Raw genomic sequence first — 14,999 nt, 5'->3', positions numbered from 1 at the left:
CATATACATTCATTTCATTTAAAATGTTGCGAGGTGAGGTATTTCTTTAAAGTAAAACAGTTACCCACACCTTGCTACCTTCATTTTTTAAAAAGTCTTAGCATACATACATTATTTCTTAGCATGCATACATTCTTTCTTATCACTTTCATTCGCCGTTGCACACTGTTACGCCATTGTGTAAGGGTTAGCGGTCTTTTAGATCTTGATTCCGCCCCATCACAATCGACCCAACCCTTTCAACTTTTATTTTTAGATGTTTGGGGACCAGTGCCTCTACTATCCTCTAATGGCTTTCATTTTTATTTGCCAATTGTTAATGATTTTAGTAAATATATTTGTTTTTTACCTCTTCGTGTCAAATCTGATGTTGTTACTATTTTCTAAGCATTTCTTAAATATGTCACAAATACCTTTTCCACTAAAATTGTTGCCATCCAAACAGATTGTGATGTTAAATTTTGTACCCTTCCAAAAATTCTACAAAATTTCGGCATCTCTCATCACATAACTTGTCCCTATTCCCATCCTCAAAACAATAGTATTGAAAGGCATCATCGCCTTATTGTAGAAACTTGACTCTCTTAATTAGCGCAGTCCTCCGTTCCTACTAAATCTTGGATTGATGCTTTTCAAACTGCCATATTATCAATCACATGCCAACTCCCATATTACAACATCAGTCACCTCTTTAGTGTCTTTTTCACAAAACACATGATTACTCCTTCTTATGTATTATTGGCTCTGCATGCTGGACTAATTTACATCCCTTTAATCGTCATAAAATGGACACGTGCTCCCAACTTTGTGTTTTTCTTGATTATACATCTAATCACAAAGGTTTCAATTGTCTCCATATTCCATTTGGTCGAATTTCTCTTTCCCGTGATGTTCAATTTGACGAAACACAATTTCCCTTTTCTGCCTCTGCTGGTTCCTCTACGTCTCTACCCACTCTATCTTGGCCCATCCTTTACCTGATTTTCTCCAAATTAAACCCACTTCTTCTTCCTCTAGTTGGCCCACTTACTGTCCTTCTAATTCGACTACCCCACAAGTCCACTCCTCTTGTAACTTAGATAATCCTTCTCACCCCTCATTCGGCCCACTCTCACAAGCCCAAACCCTTCCTTCCTCAGACTTACCCATTTCCACTCAATCTCCCAATACATCTCCCAGGCCGAGTCTAATTCTTCTCATGTGAACCCTAACTCTTCCTCTCCATTGATTGCGCCAACATCTTCACCTACTGGTGCTCAATCCATATCTCCTACCTATATCTTACAATCTTCTCCCCCTACCATATCTTCTCTCCCCAATAATCCACCCATACCAGCTTCCTCTTTTATACATCCTATGCTCACCCACTCCAAAGCAAATACCCACCGACCCCTGCATCGTTCTAATGGGACCATACCATGGCCTCCACCCAAACCCTCCTCTCATCTACATACACCGAAGCCTCTAAATTCCCTGCCTAGCGAGCTGCTATGGTCAGTGAGTTTGAGGCTCTTCTAAACAATTAAACCTGGATTTCTAGTCCCACCGCACCCTTCTTAGAATGTCCTTGGCTCGAAATAGGTTCTCAAGACCAAGAGACATGTTGATGGCACCCTAGAGCGATGAAAAGCTTACTTGGTTGCTAAAGGGTTCCATCAGCAGGCCGGTCTTGACTACTTTGAGACATTTAGTCCTGTGGTAAAACCTGTCATGATTCAATTATTGCTATCCATTGCTATTGCCCATCACTGGCCTCTGCATTAACTTGATGTTCAGAATGCCTTTCTTCACAATGATCTCAAGGAGGCGTCATTATGCAGCAACCAGTAGGGTTAGTTAATCATGATTTTCCTCAGCATGTATGTAAACTCAAAGAATCTATTATAGGCTTAAACAAGCCCCAAGAGTTTGGTTTTTGAAACTAAGTTCCAAATTAATTGATTTGGGTTTTCATGCATCTATTTCAGATTCTTCCTTATTCATTTTTAACTCTGATTCTGCTTCTGTCTATGTGCTTGATTACGTCAATGATATTATTATCACGGCCTCTCAACCTGCTCTTATTATTGATTTCATCATTTCCTTGCGTTTTACATTTCCTGTCAAAGATCTAGGACTGTTACATTATTTTCTAGGAATTCAAGTAACCCATACCTCTATTGGTTTGTTCTTATCTCAGTCCCATTATATCTCTGAATTATTATCTCGCACTAATGTGCACAACTCAAAACCAGTCTCTTCACCCATGTCTAGCTCGATCAAACTGAGTGCACTTGACAGACCCACATTTGAGGATCCAATGTCGTAGGGAGTCTTCAATATCTTACCTTTACAAAGCTAGATATTTCCTTTGTTGTCAACAATGTTTGTCAGTTTATGCATTGCCCTCGTCTTTCTCACTGGAAAGCTGTTAAACGTATATTTCAGTACCTCCATTTAACAGCTTCTCTTGCTCTTCATTTTTCTCCTACTTCCTATTTTAGACTTCAAGCCGTCTATGATGCTGATTGGGCCAGTTGTCCTGATGACTGAAAGTCCACCAGTGGCTTTTGTATCTTTTTTGGTTCTCATTTAATATCTTGGGGCTCAAAGAAGCAACCTACGAATGCTCGCTCATCCATCGAAATTGAATACAAGTCAGTGGAAAATACAACTTATGAATTACTTTGGTTACAATCCCTACCCAAGGAATTAGGGATTTGTCTTACTGATCCTCCTACTCTATTATGTGATAATCTTGGTGCAACTTACCTTTTGGTAAATCCTGTTTTGCACTCAAGAACAAAACATGTGGATTTAGATTACCATTTTGTAAGAGACCCTATGGCTCCCAAGACTTTACATGTGGCCTTTGTATCTAGTTCTGATCAACTTGTTGATATTCTTACCAAACGACTGTCTACCACTCAGTTCTCCTTGCTGTGATCAAATCTTAATGTAATTCATATGCCGCTTGACTCAAGGGGGGCTAATAGAGCAAAAGATGACTCAACATCAATAGAAGATTCTGTCCAGTAGTCACACCTCACTCACACAGTAAACTTGTAGGGATAAAATGGAAGCCTTTGGAATATCTCTTTTAACAGAATACTTACAATTTTTCAATATTTCTTTATATAATTTTCGTCTGAAACATAAGCTAAATGTGTCTATAAAATACTACATTGTTGGTACCTAGATGTATGTAGGAAATCACTAATAGTGAAACAAATTTCTTTCTATTCAAATCCTCTCTCTGGCCTTTTATCGAATAGGTGTAGATCATCTTTTTCATTTCTTCTTCATACACCATCAAGTTATCATGCTCTTAGCATTTTCTCCATGCCTTTAATTGAAGGATAAGGATCATTTTTATTTAAAGTTAACTTCAAGAAAGTACGAAATATTTCAGTCATTTCAGTACTTGTCAAGTTAACATGAATTAATAACTAATATTTTGCAAATGAAATAAAGAGTTTCCGTATCTCTAACCCCTTAAGGCATACTAATACCTAATATTTAGGCATATTTAGATGTTTAGAGTATATCAAAATTTTGTAAATAGTAGTAAAATAGTTTGAGTGAAGTTGTTTTATTAAATTTTGAAAAATAAAAGAGAAAAAGTTGAATAAACATTTTTTTTAAAAAAATAAGTATTGTATTAGAATTTGTGAAAGAGAATATAATTTTATTATTTAAAATTTTATTTAAATATAATTTTTTAATATTAATTTTATTTCAAAATTTATAAAAGTTGTATTAATTTTTATATTTGAGTAATGATTTGATAAAAAAAGTCAAAAATTTGAACTTGAAAAGTATTTTCTATTTAAGCAATGCTTGAAAAAGAAATTTTAAAAAATTTTGAGAATTATGAGATGTTGTTTGCCAAAAAAGCCCTGAAATCTCTGGCTAAGCTTCTCCTTTTGATTAGGTCAATCCACACTATGGATCAGAGAAAACCAATGACATCTTTTGAACTTTTATCCTTACTTTTGTGTTGTTCGATGTCGGGTATGGGATGGACTCATAGTCCATAATCAAAAAACGACCGAAACCAGCCCAAGAATTAAAAGAGCCTGGAAGGAAAAGTCCAATGTCCCCACAATCGTAGTCCAAACAAAGAGCACCGAATAAGGCGGAGAAGAGTCTAGTAGGGGAAGGAAGAACTTACTGGAGTGAGCAATAAACAAGGAAGGCGATGCGGAGTCGAGTCTACAAAGATACAATATTTTTAGGAATTCATACGTGTTTGGCAAGGTGGAAAATATGTTAATAAAAATTCTATATCTAGTCATTTTTACGTATTTTTTATGTTTTCTATTAATGTAATTGGTTGTATCATTTTTTTAATATAAAATAATTATTTTGATCAATCACGTTAGTGTAATGTATAAAAAATATATAAAAGTGATTATATATAACAAAATTAATTAGTTAAAGGACATAAAATTTCTTTGAAGTGCCAACAATCGAGATCATTTCAATGGCAAGCTCAAAAAGGACGTTGGTTTAGCGATAAATGCTTAGTTTCACGCATTTTTATAAATGAAAGCCAAAGGTCATGAATTAAGTCTATAAAGATTCAATATCAAGGCGATGATACTCATGATGTCCTAGTACGTCTTGTTCAATCGGCTTGATACCATTTTACCCTTAAGTACTCGTACTATGGCTCAATTTGCACGCCGTCTATGCTCTCCTCACATACATAAAATACAAACACATGCATACTCAAAAGAATTGATACCAAATTTCCAATCTCCACCCCTCATATATATCCATTACTGATCAAACCAAGAAGCCATTTATCATCAAATTATAAAATTACTTTTATTATAAAATATCTAATATATCACATGAAATCATATTAATTTATAATTTTACTCTTGTAAAAATATTTTGTGATTCTAGCAGTACTTCTTTATATATGAATATTGTGTATGTGAAAAATTTTACTTTTCATTCTTTACACCACACATTAAAATATAACTTGTCATTTTTATCTTTATATTTAAATATACATATTGATATGTAAATATGTATATTTAAATAAAAAATTAAAAATAATAAATTATATATTACTGTAAGGGTATGAAGATGATAAATAGTATTTATAGAGAGAGAGAACAGCCAACGTCATTAACCAAGACAGTGGCGGATTAGTTGACAAAAATAATACCGTTATTATCTAGAAGGTGGACTTTAGCATCTTTGAATCTTTGGGGTCGATTTTTCAATTCTAATTTGGCTGGTTTTGGAGCAACTTTGATTTCCCATGACGACGAGGATAAGCCTAGAAGAATACGACCAATCACGGTGATGACTGAGTAGCCGCCTAAAAGGATCGATCGGAAGCTTCCACCACCGCCCGTCAGCATTTATTTTCTATGCTAAAAGAAAAATGCCTTCTGGATAATTCCAGAATCTGCTGAGAGCGTGCCCTAATAAATGATAATAATCTCTTCTTCTTTTAACAATTTTGGAAACAGAAAATTGTGGAAATTAGAAAGTATTTAAAACATTGATGATGATATTGCTTTTTCACACACGGAAATTTTCAGAACTTTTGACTTTACAAAACCACTATATAAAAACGTACAGGCACGTGAAATCCCATTTCGATTATATTCAGAAGAACTAGCACGTCTCTGTCTCTCTCTCTCTCTCTCTCTCTCTCTCTCTATATATATATATATATATACGGTACGTATTTTGTTGTTGAAACGCAGAAAGCAGAGATTGAAGTTCCAGCAAAAATGGAAGGGAACCACTCGTATGGGGCATCATGGGCAGACCAGTGGGACTACAGCAACCCAGATCCTGTCCCTGCCGGCGCCACCACCTCCGCCATGAATAACTCAACTACAGCAAAGTACAAACAGAAGGTCGGAGAAGGCCTCGGAAAGACCAAAGTTGTGGCTTCTAATGGCGTCAAGAAGGTGAAGGAAGGTACTTCCTCCGGCCTTCGTTGGATCAAGGAAAAGTATCGTAAAACCACCCAGAAGCACTAGTACTAAACCCATATCAGATCATCTTCGTCGATCTCAGTATTCCCCCTGGCCTGCAGTACATCACGGCGGCCTACCTTTTGATCTTTTTCTTTTTCCATTTTGTTAGTTTGATTCTACACATACACACACATATATACATATGCATATATGTATGTATTGCTTCTTCCCTCTATTAATCATTTGTTCATGTGTATCATACAGATCTGTTGAGTGGTTTTGTATATATATTAGAACATGATTGTTTCATCTTCTTGAGTTACTTCATGGTTTGGCTGATTTTTTCAATGTTTTTTTTTTTTTTTTTCCTTTTATGAGATTAATTTGGCCTCGCCGCCTCAGTACTCCAGTTTCTATGAGATTGAACTCGCAAGGCATGAAGATCATACACGCGATACGTATCTTTTTTTAACCAAAAAAAAAAGAAAGATATCGGTCTTAGCAAACAAGCCAAGTCAATGAGTTTCTTTGATCCGACGGATCTTTTTCTTTTTTATGGGAAAAAAAAAATGGTCTTTCTATTCTACCCGCGGCCATGTTTAAAATAAAAAAGAAAGATACGTAAGAATCCTGATTAATTTACTTTGCCATGTGAAGACCCACTCATTCAATGCAATGTAATTGATAAAAAATTGTTAGTCTGCAAGCAAATTATATGTTTCTAGTAGTTGAAAGTTAAAACCAGACCATCTTCTAACTCCGAACTGCAAGCAATGCATTTTTTTTTTATTCGGCTGATTAAACCTGTTTGCATACTGACTTTTCTTCTGATTAAACTTTGTGCTTAATTTGCACAAAAAAACATGGAAGTTTTTGGGTAAGGCGCCTAGAGATAACAGAGAAGAGGATGATCACAGGAGCAACGTACTCAGCTCTCCAACCTAGTGTGGGGCTAGACCCTTATGGGTAGGGCCGGGACCATGCCTGGCTTGGATGAGTACCTACCGCCCTACATATCATCTATGCTTGCGGATGGTCCCGCCCTAAATGTTAAGGACGTAAGACCGTCCTATTTTTTTTTTTGTTTTTTTAGTAACATAATATATATTATAGTTATAGAGTAGGTAAATATTATATTTTTAAAAAAAATGAGGTAAATATCAATTTATATAAAAAAAATTAATAATAGATTTTATTTTTTTTAAAAAAGTATAATGCATTTATACAACTACTATGACTGTATATGTTAAAAAATTTAAAAGAGAAATCTCAATATTACTTTAAAGATACCTTGATGTCACGTTATGTTTGCATATGAGGAATACTCTTGTTCTTCATAATTCTTATCAGCCTCAATTATATTTATATATATTTGGTGATGTAATAGAGTTGAAGCAGGTACCATGTGAGAGCGGTTGATAAAAGAAGCCACTTGAAATATGACGCATCATCACGTGCTATAGCTGCAGATAATAGGATTTAAGATGAAGAATAACATAATTTCAAAATATAGATTATTTAAAAGAAATAAAATATATATATATTAATTCGGCACACTCAAAACTCAAAAAATCTAATATGGGCTCCATCGTTTGGATTGTCTCCCAATTGGGCTGAACCAATGAACACTTCTTGATTAAATAGGATTGATAACTCCAAGCATGAGGTATCTTCCTTTATTTTAATTTAATCCATTTATTCTAATTTCCTCTATAATTAGTCAAAGACACCAACATAGCCTTATGGACTGCATTTTATTATCGGCAACTTGTAGTCCACGAAATGTGTACGTACGTAAGAGATATTTATATTTTTTATAGTCTAATTTTTTTTAATATATATGGTGTTGCTGGTATGCCGCCCCCCGGCTTTGACCGCTGGCAGGTCTCTTAGTGCAAGTTACACGTTTTAATTTTTTTTCTTATTTCTTTTCCATATTTTTCAAACATCTTGAAAAAAATTTAAAAAAAAAAATATGCCACTACACTAATAATCATTTCCTTAATAATTAAGCAAAAATAAATAAATAAATACATAAATAGTTAAGATGAGGGGCAAATTTATAGAACATACCATATATGTTCAACATGTTAAACGCATTAAAATAATAGATAAAAGCAAAAACCAATATAACTCTCTTGCATTTTTTAATGGGAGTTTTGAATTTTAAAATTTAAATTAGGAACGAGATATTAATTTCTAAATTCCTCACAATAATGCTCAACGAGTTATATTCAATCGTCACTTATAGAAAATCATATAACTTAAATAAAGTTATAGAAAATCATATAACTTCAGATGAGCGAAGAATTTCGTCTAATGAAGTGACGCGTGGTTACATGCGCGGGTTAAAGTGCGCATAAATTCCACACGCCGCTGCATGGGAAGTTCCTATTGCTGCCACACACGGCATTTCTGGGACTTGGGCCCTCAGTTTTTCAGACCGACCGTCAGCTACACTTTTAGAATGATGCGTGTCGCTCACACGACACCACAGTCTATTTGCTTTTATATTTTTTTCTACAAGGTTGAAAATACAGATCTATAATTTTTCAAATTATAATTCGTCATTTTCATATCTATTTTTTTACTTTTATTATTTGCTTTTGTTTAGGTTTTAAAAAAAAAAAATAGTTTCTTGGACATTTTGTCCATTGAGTGAAAGTCACCTCCTTCTCAGCTTCTCTAGATGGTGAGTTTTGGAAACCCTCTTCTCCAGAGAAGAGAGGGTGAGCGATGAAATCTCTATTTTAAGTAAAGTATTATCACTCACACAGTTGTCCTTTAGAGTTATAGAAGTTAAAACCATACTAGTTACAAAGAAATTTGTATATTGGAAAAATCCTGATTGTGAATAGTTGGCTTATAATTGTATCAAGTCACAGCTATAACTTAATTTTTAGGAATGAATGAAATCTATTTATAAAAAAAAAAATTAAAAAAAAATATACTTTTTGTATGTATTTTTTTTATTTTCCAATTTATCTTATATCATGTTTTTTTGCCAGACATTCAGTTCATCATATAAATTGACAAGTTTTTTTTTTTTTTTTAAAGCTCGCTTTTTACATTTGGTCTACTGATTTATGTACTAGCTAGGGTGTATTTGTCGCATTTATTTTCCCATTTTATAATTACTTAGTATCATAGTGCTAGCTATTTCATAAAAATTACTAATTCTTTTAAATTTGTAATCCAATTTCATTTTTAAATTTTACATAAGAATTATAAAAATATATGGAGGTCTAAGTTTTTAGACGAACTTGAGAGCCTCAAGTAAAAGAGAAATAAATTCAGGAAATTGATTCTACAATAATATTTATTATTCATTTAATACTGTCTAAAATATTTATATGTACAGACAATAATAAATATTGTAAGACTTTCTTAATAAATCTATTTTTTTCCATTTAAAGTCTTTAAATTTGGACAAGAAATTGAAAACATCTTTTTCTTCTTAAAAAGACTGTATTATAGTACCAAATTATTTACTAAGCGAAACTAGCCAAAGGATTATTCATAATTGAGAAGTAATATAGACGAAAGAATTGTATAAAAATAAATTCATAAAATTACATGATTTGATATGATTTATTAAATCTACTTTACAATCTAACATACAATATCGAACTATATCATTTTATGAGTTACAGAATGACACTTGGGCTTATATAATTGAGAAGTACTGTAGATACAAAAAAATTACATAAAAATAAATTTATAAAATAACATATATTATATAATCTGTAAAATCTATTTTACCATCTAACTTGGAAGATCGAACCATGTCATTTTATGGGTTACCGAATGGCTTATATAAGATCAGAGTGGGCCATAAACAGATTGATCATTGATCACCTGATTCACCTCACACCAACTTCTCACTTTCACACCAATTAATCAGGGAAAATGATATAGTCATCCATAGAGTCTATTCATTATTTTGTATTCAAATGTGTTTGTTTTTTCCAAGTATTTATGTTTGTTTATTTTTTAATATAATATTTTTTATATTCTTGTAATTTTAAAAAATATATATATAAATACTTTATAAAAAACATTAAAAAAATATTTTAGCACATCTCGGTGCAAAGTGTTGTGACTTTTCTCGATTTGAATAGCACCGTCTATTAACGGAGAGAGAGTTAGGGGAGAAAAGTTGGCGTAGTTATTACAAAATTTGCGTAGTTGCTTTGGTTTCTAATAATTTAGACCTTCTTAAGATATTGAGAAGAAATAAGATAAAAAATTCATAAAAATAGTAAAATTATTTAAGTTAAAATGTTTTATAAGTTTTAGAAAATGAGATAGAAAAAATTGAATAAAAATATTATAAAGTTAAAATATTATTAAAATATAAATTTTTTTTATTTTGTGATTTAAAAATTTTGAATTATTTCTTGTGTTTTGTTTGTAAATTTAGAAAAAATATAATGCTTAAATAATGATCAGATAAAAAAATTAAAAATTGAAAATTACAAAATATTTGTATTTGAGTATTTAGATATTGAGATAAAATGAAATTCGGATCCTCTCTCTCTCTCCGGAAAGGTGGGGCGTTTTCTCTCTAAGTTTCTTGAAGCTTAGAGGCTTCCTCTTGGACTCTGTCCGAAGAGTTTAAGAAAGTTACGTTCTTGTTATAGTTGAAGTAGTTCTCACACGTTCCTTCCGGTATAGTGCTTTGGTCAAGACCGAGGTTCATGGCAGAGGAATTAACGAATCTAAATGAGGGCCTTTGTCTCACGGAGGTTAAAAAACAAGAAGTACTAATCCCGCAAGAGGAAGTATTGCTGTCTGAAGAAAAGAGTAAGAGATGTCTAGCAGTGCTGGTGATAACTGAAAAGGAAGTGAATAAAGGAGCTTTTCGAGCTACCATGAGTAAAGCTTGGCAAGTAATAGGACGAGTCACTTTCAAAGATCTTGGGCAAAACAAGTTTCTAGTAGAGTTCCAGAGTGCCTTGGAGAAGACAAGGGTCCTCAAGAGTCGTCCATGGACTTTTGACAGGTTTTTAGTCAACATACAAGACTGTGAAAGTTGCCTTACACCCAAAGACTTGTCTTTCTCAAAGGAGAATTTCTGGATACAGCTACATGATCTCCCATTTGCGGGAATGAATAAAACAATTGGGGAGAAACTGGGCGCGACAATGGGTGAAGTTCTTGTAGTGGATGTTGATGCTGGAGGACTAGCATGGGGCAAATACCTTAGGGTAAAAGTTTAGATTAACATCACCAAAGCACTGTCAAGAGGCAGTTTCATCAAGACAGGAACTCAAAGATACTGAATCCCTTTCAGATATGAACGACTGCCTTTAATTTGTTTTCAGTGTGGGGTCATTAAGCACCTTGGACCTTCGTGTCCAAATCCTTCGTTTGAAGGAAAATATAGGGAAGGAGAATGAGCTCAATACGGTCAGTGGTTACGAGCTAGCCCCCAGCGAGAAGCAATCAGAACTACTCAAGAAAGAAAGATGAATCTGCAAACTCAGACGATTGGTGCCAAAACAACAGTGAGCCCAGGAAATTGAACAATGAAGAGATGGTGCATGGCACAAAAGGCAATAATGTTGAGAAGTCTAATCATACTGACAAAGGTAGCTCAGGCACCAATATCTCCCAGAGCCCTTTCTAGAGGAAGGGCAACCCGCATGATGGGGTAGAAAGGCATGGGCAATCTGACCAGGTAACTCCACCCTCCCTCATCCCCCATACTTACCCTGACATGCATACAATAGCCCTTAATGAATCACGGATAACCTCTCCAGTGGTATCCCCTATGGTTGTTTTAAATTCAGTAGGGTCTGATAGCCCAGTGAGGCAGGAGACCACTTTCAGCTTACCCTCTCAAAACTCACCTCTTAAGCCTCCGAGAGGTGGCCCATCTAAACCAAGGCCCACCTGGAAGAGAAGGGCCAGAGGCCTAGGCCTTTCAACCCAACAAGAAGAGTATGATACACCTATGAGGGATATTAGTAAGGCTAAACAGAAAAGGAAAAATTCAGATGCCCAACCAAGGCCCATCATGACCAGGAAAAGCTTTAAACAAGCTTGTATGGCAATGGCTGCTAAGCAGCCCTGCGACTCCCCATGAAACATTTAGCATGGAACTGCCGAGGGCTTGGGAACCCTCGGACAGTTCGGGAGCTTCACCATTTGGTGAAGGAGAAGAGCCCGGATGTCATTTTTCTTAGTGAAACCAAGCGTAAAAGAGATAGGATGGAATGGATCAGGAACAAACTGAACTTTGATCAAAGTTTCATTGTGGACTGTGTTGGTAGAAGTGGTGGCATGGCCTTCTTTTGGAAGAAAGAGGTGGAGGCAGAATTGAACTCTTACTCAAATCATCACATCTCCTTGTCTATGCTCCCTGCTGTAGTGGAAAGAAGCAATATCCTAACTGGTTTTTATGGACAACCAATAGCTGCCAGAAGAAAGGAGAGCTGGAGCTTAATTAGACTACTACAATCTCGTATCCAATGCCCATGGCTATGCCTGGGAGACTTTAATGAAATCCTCCTACAAGAGGAACAGTTTGGCTCCCATGCTAGGCCTTTTCAACAAATGGAGGCTTTCAGAACTGCTGTTGAGGACTGTGGCCTAAAGGACTTAGGCTTTAATGGTGACAGTTATACTTGGACTAATAGGAGAGAGGGTTTAGAATTCACTAAAGCCAGGTTGGATAGAGCGTTTGTTAATAAGAATTGGCTGGATCTCAAGTACCATAACTCAGTGCAAGTCTTATCAGCTCAGTGTTCAGATCATAATCTCATTCTTGTTACATGTTCAAGTTCTAATGCAGGTAAAGCCCATAGACCTTGCATCTTTAGATACGAAGCAGCATGGGGTAATAGAGAGGAATGCAGGATCATAGTTCAACAAGCTTGGCTCTTAAGCAGTCATCTCAGGCCAAAGTCAATAGCCTCTCAAGAAGGGCTTAAATTTTGCAGTGAGAAGTTGAAAATTTGGAGCAGGAAAGCCTTTCAGAATCACACCAAGAAGCTCTCAGATAAAAGAGAATGCCTGAGAAGGATGCAGGAAACTAATACAGGTCATAGCAATGTACAGATCCAGCAAGCTCAAGCAGAGATTAATAAACTGTTAGAGGATGAAGAATTAAAGTGGAGACAAAGGGCAAAACAAAGATGGCTTCAAGAAGGAGAGAGAAATACAAAGTACTTCCACCAATGTGCTTCACACAGGAAACTGATCAATATAATCAAGAGTGTAACCAATGAGGAAGGCACCACATCCAACAATCAGGAGGAAATAAGCCTAGCATTTCAAGACTTCTATATGAACCTTTTTTCTACCTTTACTCCTAGAGGCAGTGCAGCCTTACTCTAATCCTTTCAGCCTCGAATCTCATGTGATATGAATAGGTCACTAACTAGACCTTTTTCCAAAGAAGAGATTGAAAGAGCCATTTTTGAAATGAACCCATTAGGTTCACCAGGGCCTGACGGGTTCCCAGCTCTATTCTATCACCAGCATTGGCCAACTGTTGGTAAAGGAGTCACTGAGGCAGTTATGGAACACCTGAACACAAGGAAGGGATTTGAAGACATCAACCATACCTTTATCTCCCTTATACCAAAGAAAAAAGCTCTCAAATCTGTTACAGGCTTTAGACCTATAAGTCTATGCAATGTCTTTTACAAGATCATTGCCAAAGTGGTAGCAAACAGACTGAAACTCATCCTTCCAAGTGTTATATCCTCAAACCAGAGTGCTTTCGTGCCAGGAAGATTAATCTCTAACAATGTGGTTGTGGCTTATGAACTCCTACACTCGATGAAGAACAAACTTAAAGGCAGATTTAATGGATATATGGCCCTCAAGCTCGACATGAGCAAAGCATATGACAGAGTAGAGTGGAGCTTCGTACATGCAGCAATGATCAAGATGGGTTTTGACAAAAGTTGGGTGCATTTGGTGATGGAATGTGTAACAAATGTTAGCTACTCTATCCTAGTAAATGGCATCCCCTAGCCAACCTTCAAACCAGCAAGAGGGATTCGGCAGGGAGACCCCCTCTCTCGCTATCTCTTCATCATTTGCTCAGAAATCCTAACTTATTGTCTGAACCTGGCAGAAACTCAGGGAGCAATAACAGGAATCCCAGTGGCAAGAGGTGCCATGAGAGTCACTCACTTATTTTTTGCAGATGACAGTCTTGTATTTTGTAGATCCAACCCAGAGGAATGGAGCAGACTGCATCATATCCTGACATCTTTTGAACAGGCATCTGGTCAGCGCCTCAACTTTGAAAAGACCTCCATCTTCTTCAGTAGCAACACTAAGCTAGACACTCAACTTTCCATCCTAGAGCTAGCAGGCATTAAAGCTACAGGAGCCTTTGACAAGTATTTGGGACTACCATCGTATGTTGGTAGAAACAAACAAAAAGTCTTCAGTTCATTACTTGATAAAGTCAAAGGCAAGATTTCAAATTGGAGAGTCGACATGCTGTCCCAAGGAGGTAAAGAAATTCTGGTAAAATCAATTCTATAGTCTATCCCAACATATAGCATGGGTATATTTCTCTTGCCTAAAGTCATCTTAAAAAGGCTTAACCAGCTCTTACAATCCTTCTGGTGGGGATAAAAGGAAAACAGGTCCAAAATCCATTGGATTAATTGGCAGACCATAGGAAAATCTAAGAGCAAAGGAGGATTGAGGTTCAGGGACTCCGAACAGTTCAATCTTGTTATACTTGCAAAGCAAGGATGGAGGCTGTAACAGCCCACTAGAAATTCAATTATGAAATTTCTATTAACTTTAGGAACCTCGTGAAGACCCCATAAGTTTTCACGAATCTATTAATCGTATAGGTTTTTGTCTAACTACATAGTTAGTGTTATTATTTACTATGGTATCAGAAGTGTGTTTTTGATTATTGGAAATAGTTAGAAGTGTCAAAATGTATTATGGTTTGTGCCATTAGACTCGGAGGGTTATTTAAGGTCTTGTGGCGCAATAATATTTTTTCATATTTTCGGACAAAACGTCTGTTCAAAACTGTAGATATTATTGGATAAAAATATCTTAAGCTAATTTTGTGGATATTAT

General features: G+C 35.5%; 1 protein-coding gene across 1 annotated transcript; it reads left to right on the top strand.

Annotated features, from left to right (window-relative positions):
- The first annotated feature begins 10,630 nt into the window (after positions 1-10,630).
- Positions 10,631-11,152, top strand: LOC122289287. The gene has a single exon (XM_043096272.1). The coding sequence runs from the start codon at positions 10,631-10,633 to the stop codon at positions 11,150-11,152; it is 522 nt and encodes a 173-aa protein (XP_042952206.1).
- Positions 11,153-14,999: the final 3,847 nt, after the last annotated feature.

The sequence above is a fragment of the Carya illinoinensis genome, chromosome 12 (genome assembly GCF_018687715.1).
Source record: "Carya illinoinensis cultivar Pawnee chromosome 12, C.illinoinensisPawnee_v1, whole genome shotgun sequence".
Classification (NCBI taxonomy): Eukaryota; Viridiplantae; Streptophyta; class Magnoliopsida; order Fagales; family Juglandaceae; genus Carya; species Carya illinoinensis.
Note: the sequence above shows the minus strand (reverse complement) of the source record. Positions and strands in the feature narration are given on the sequence as shown.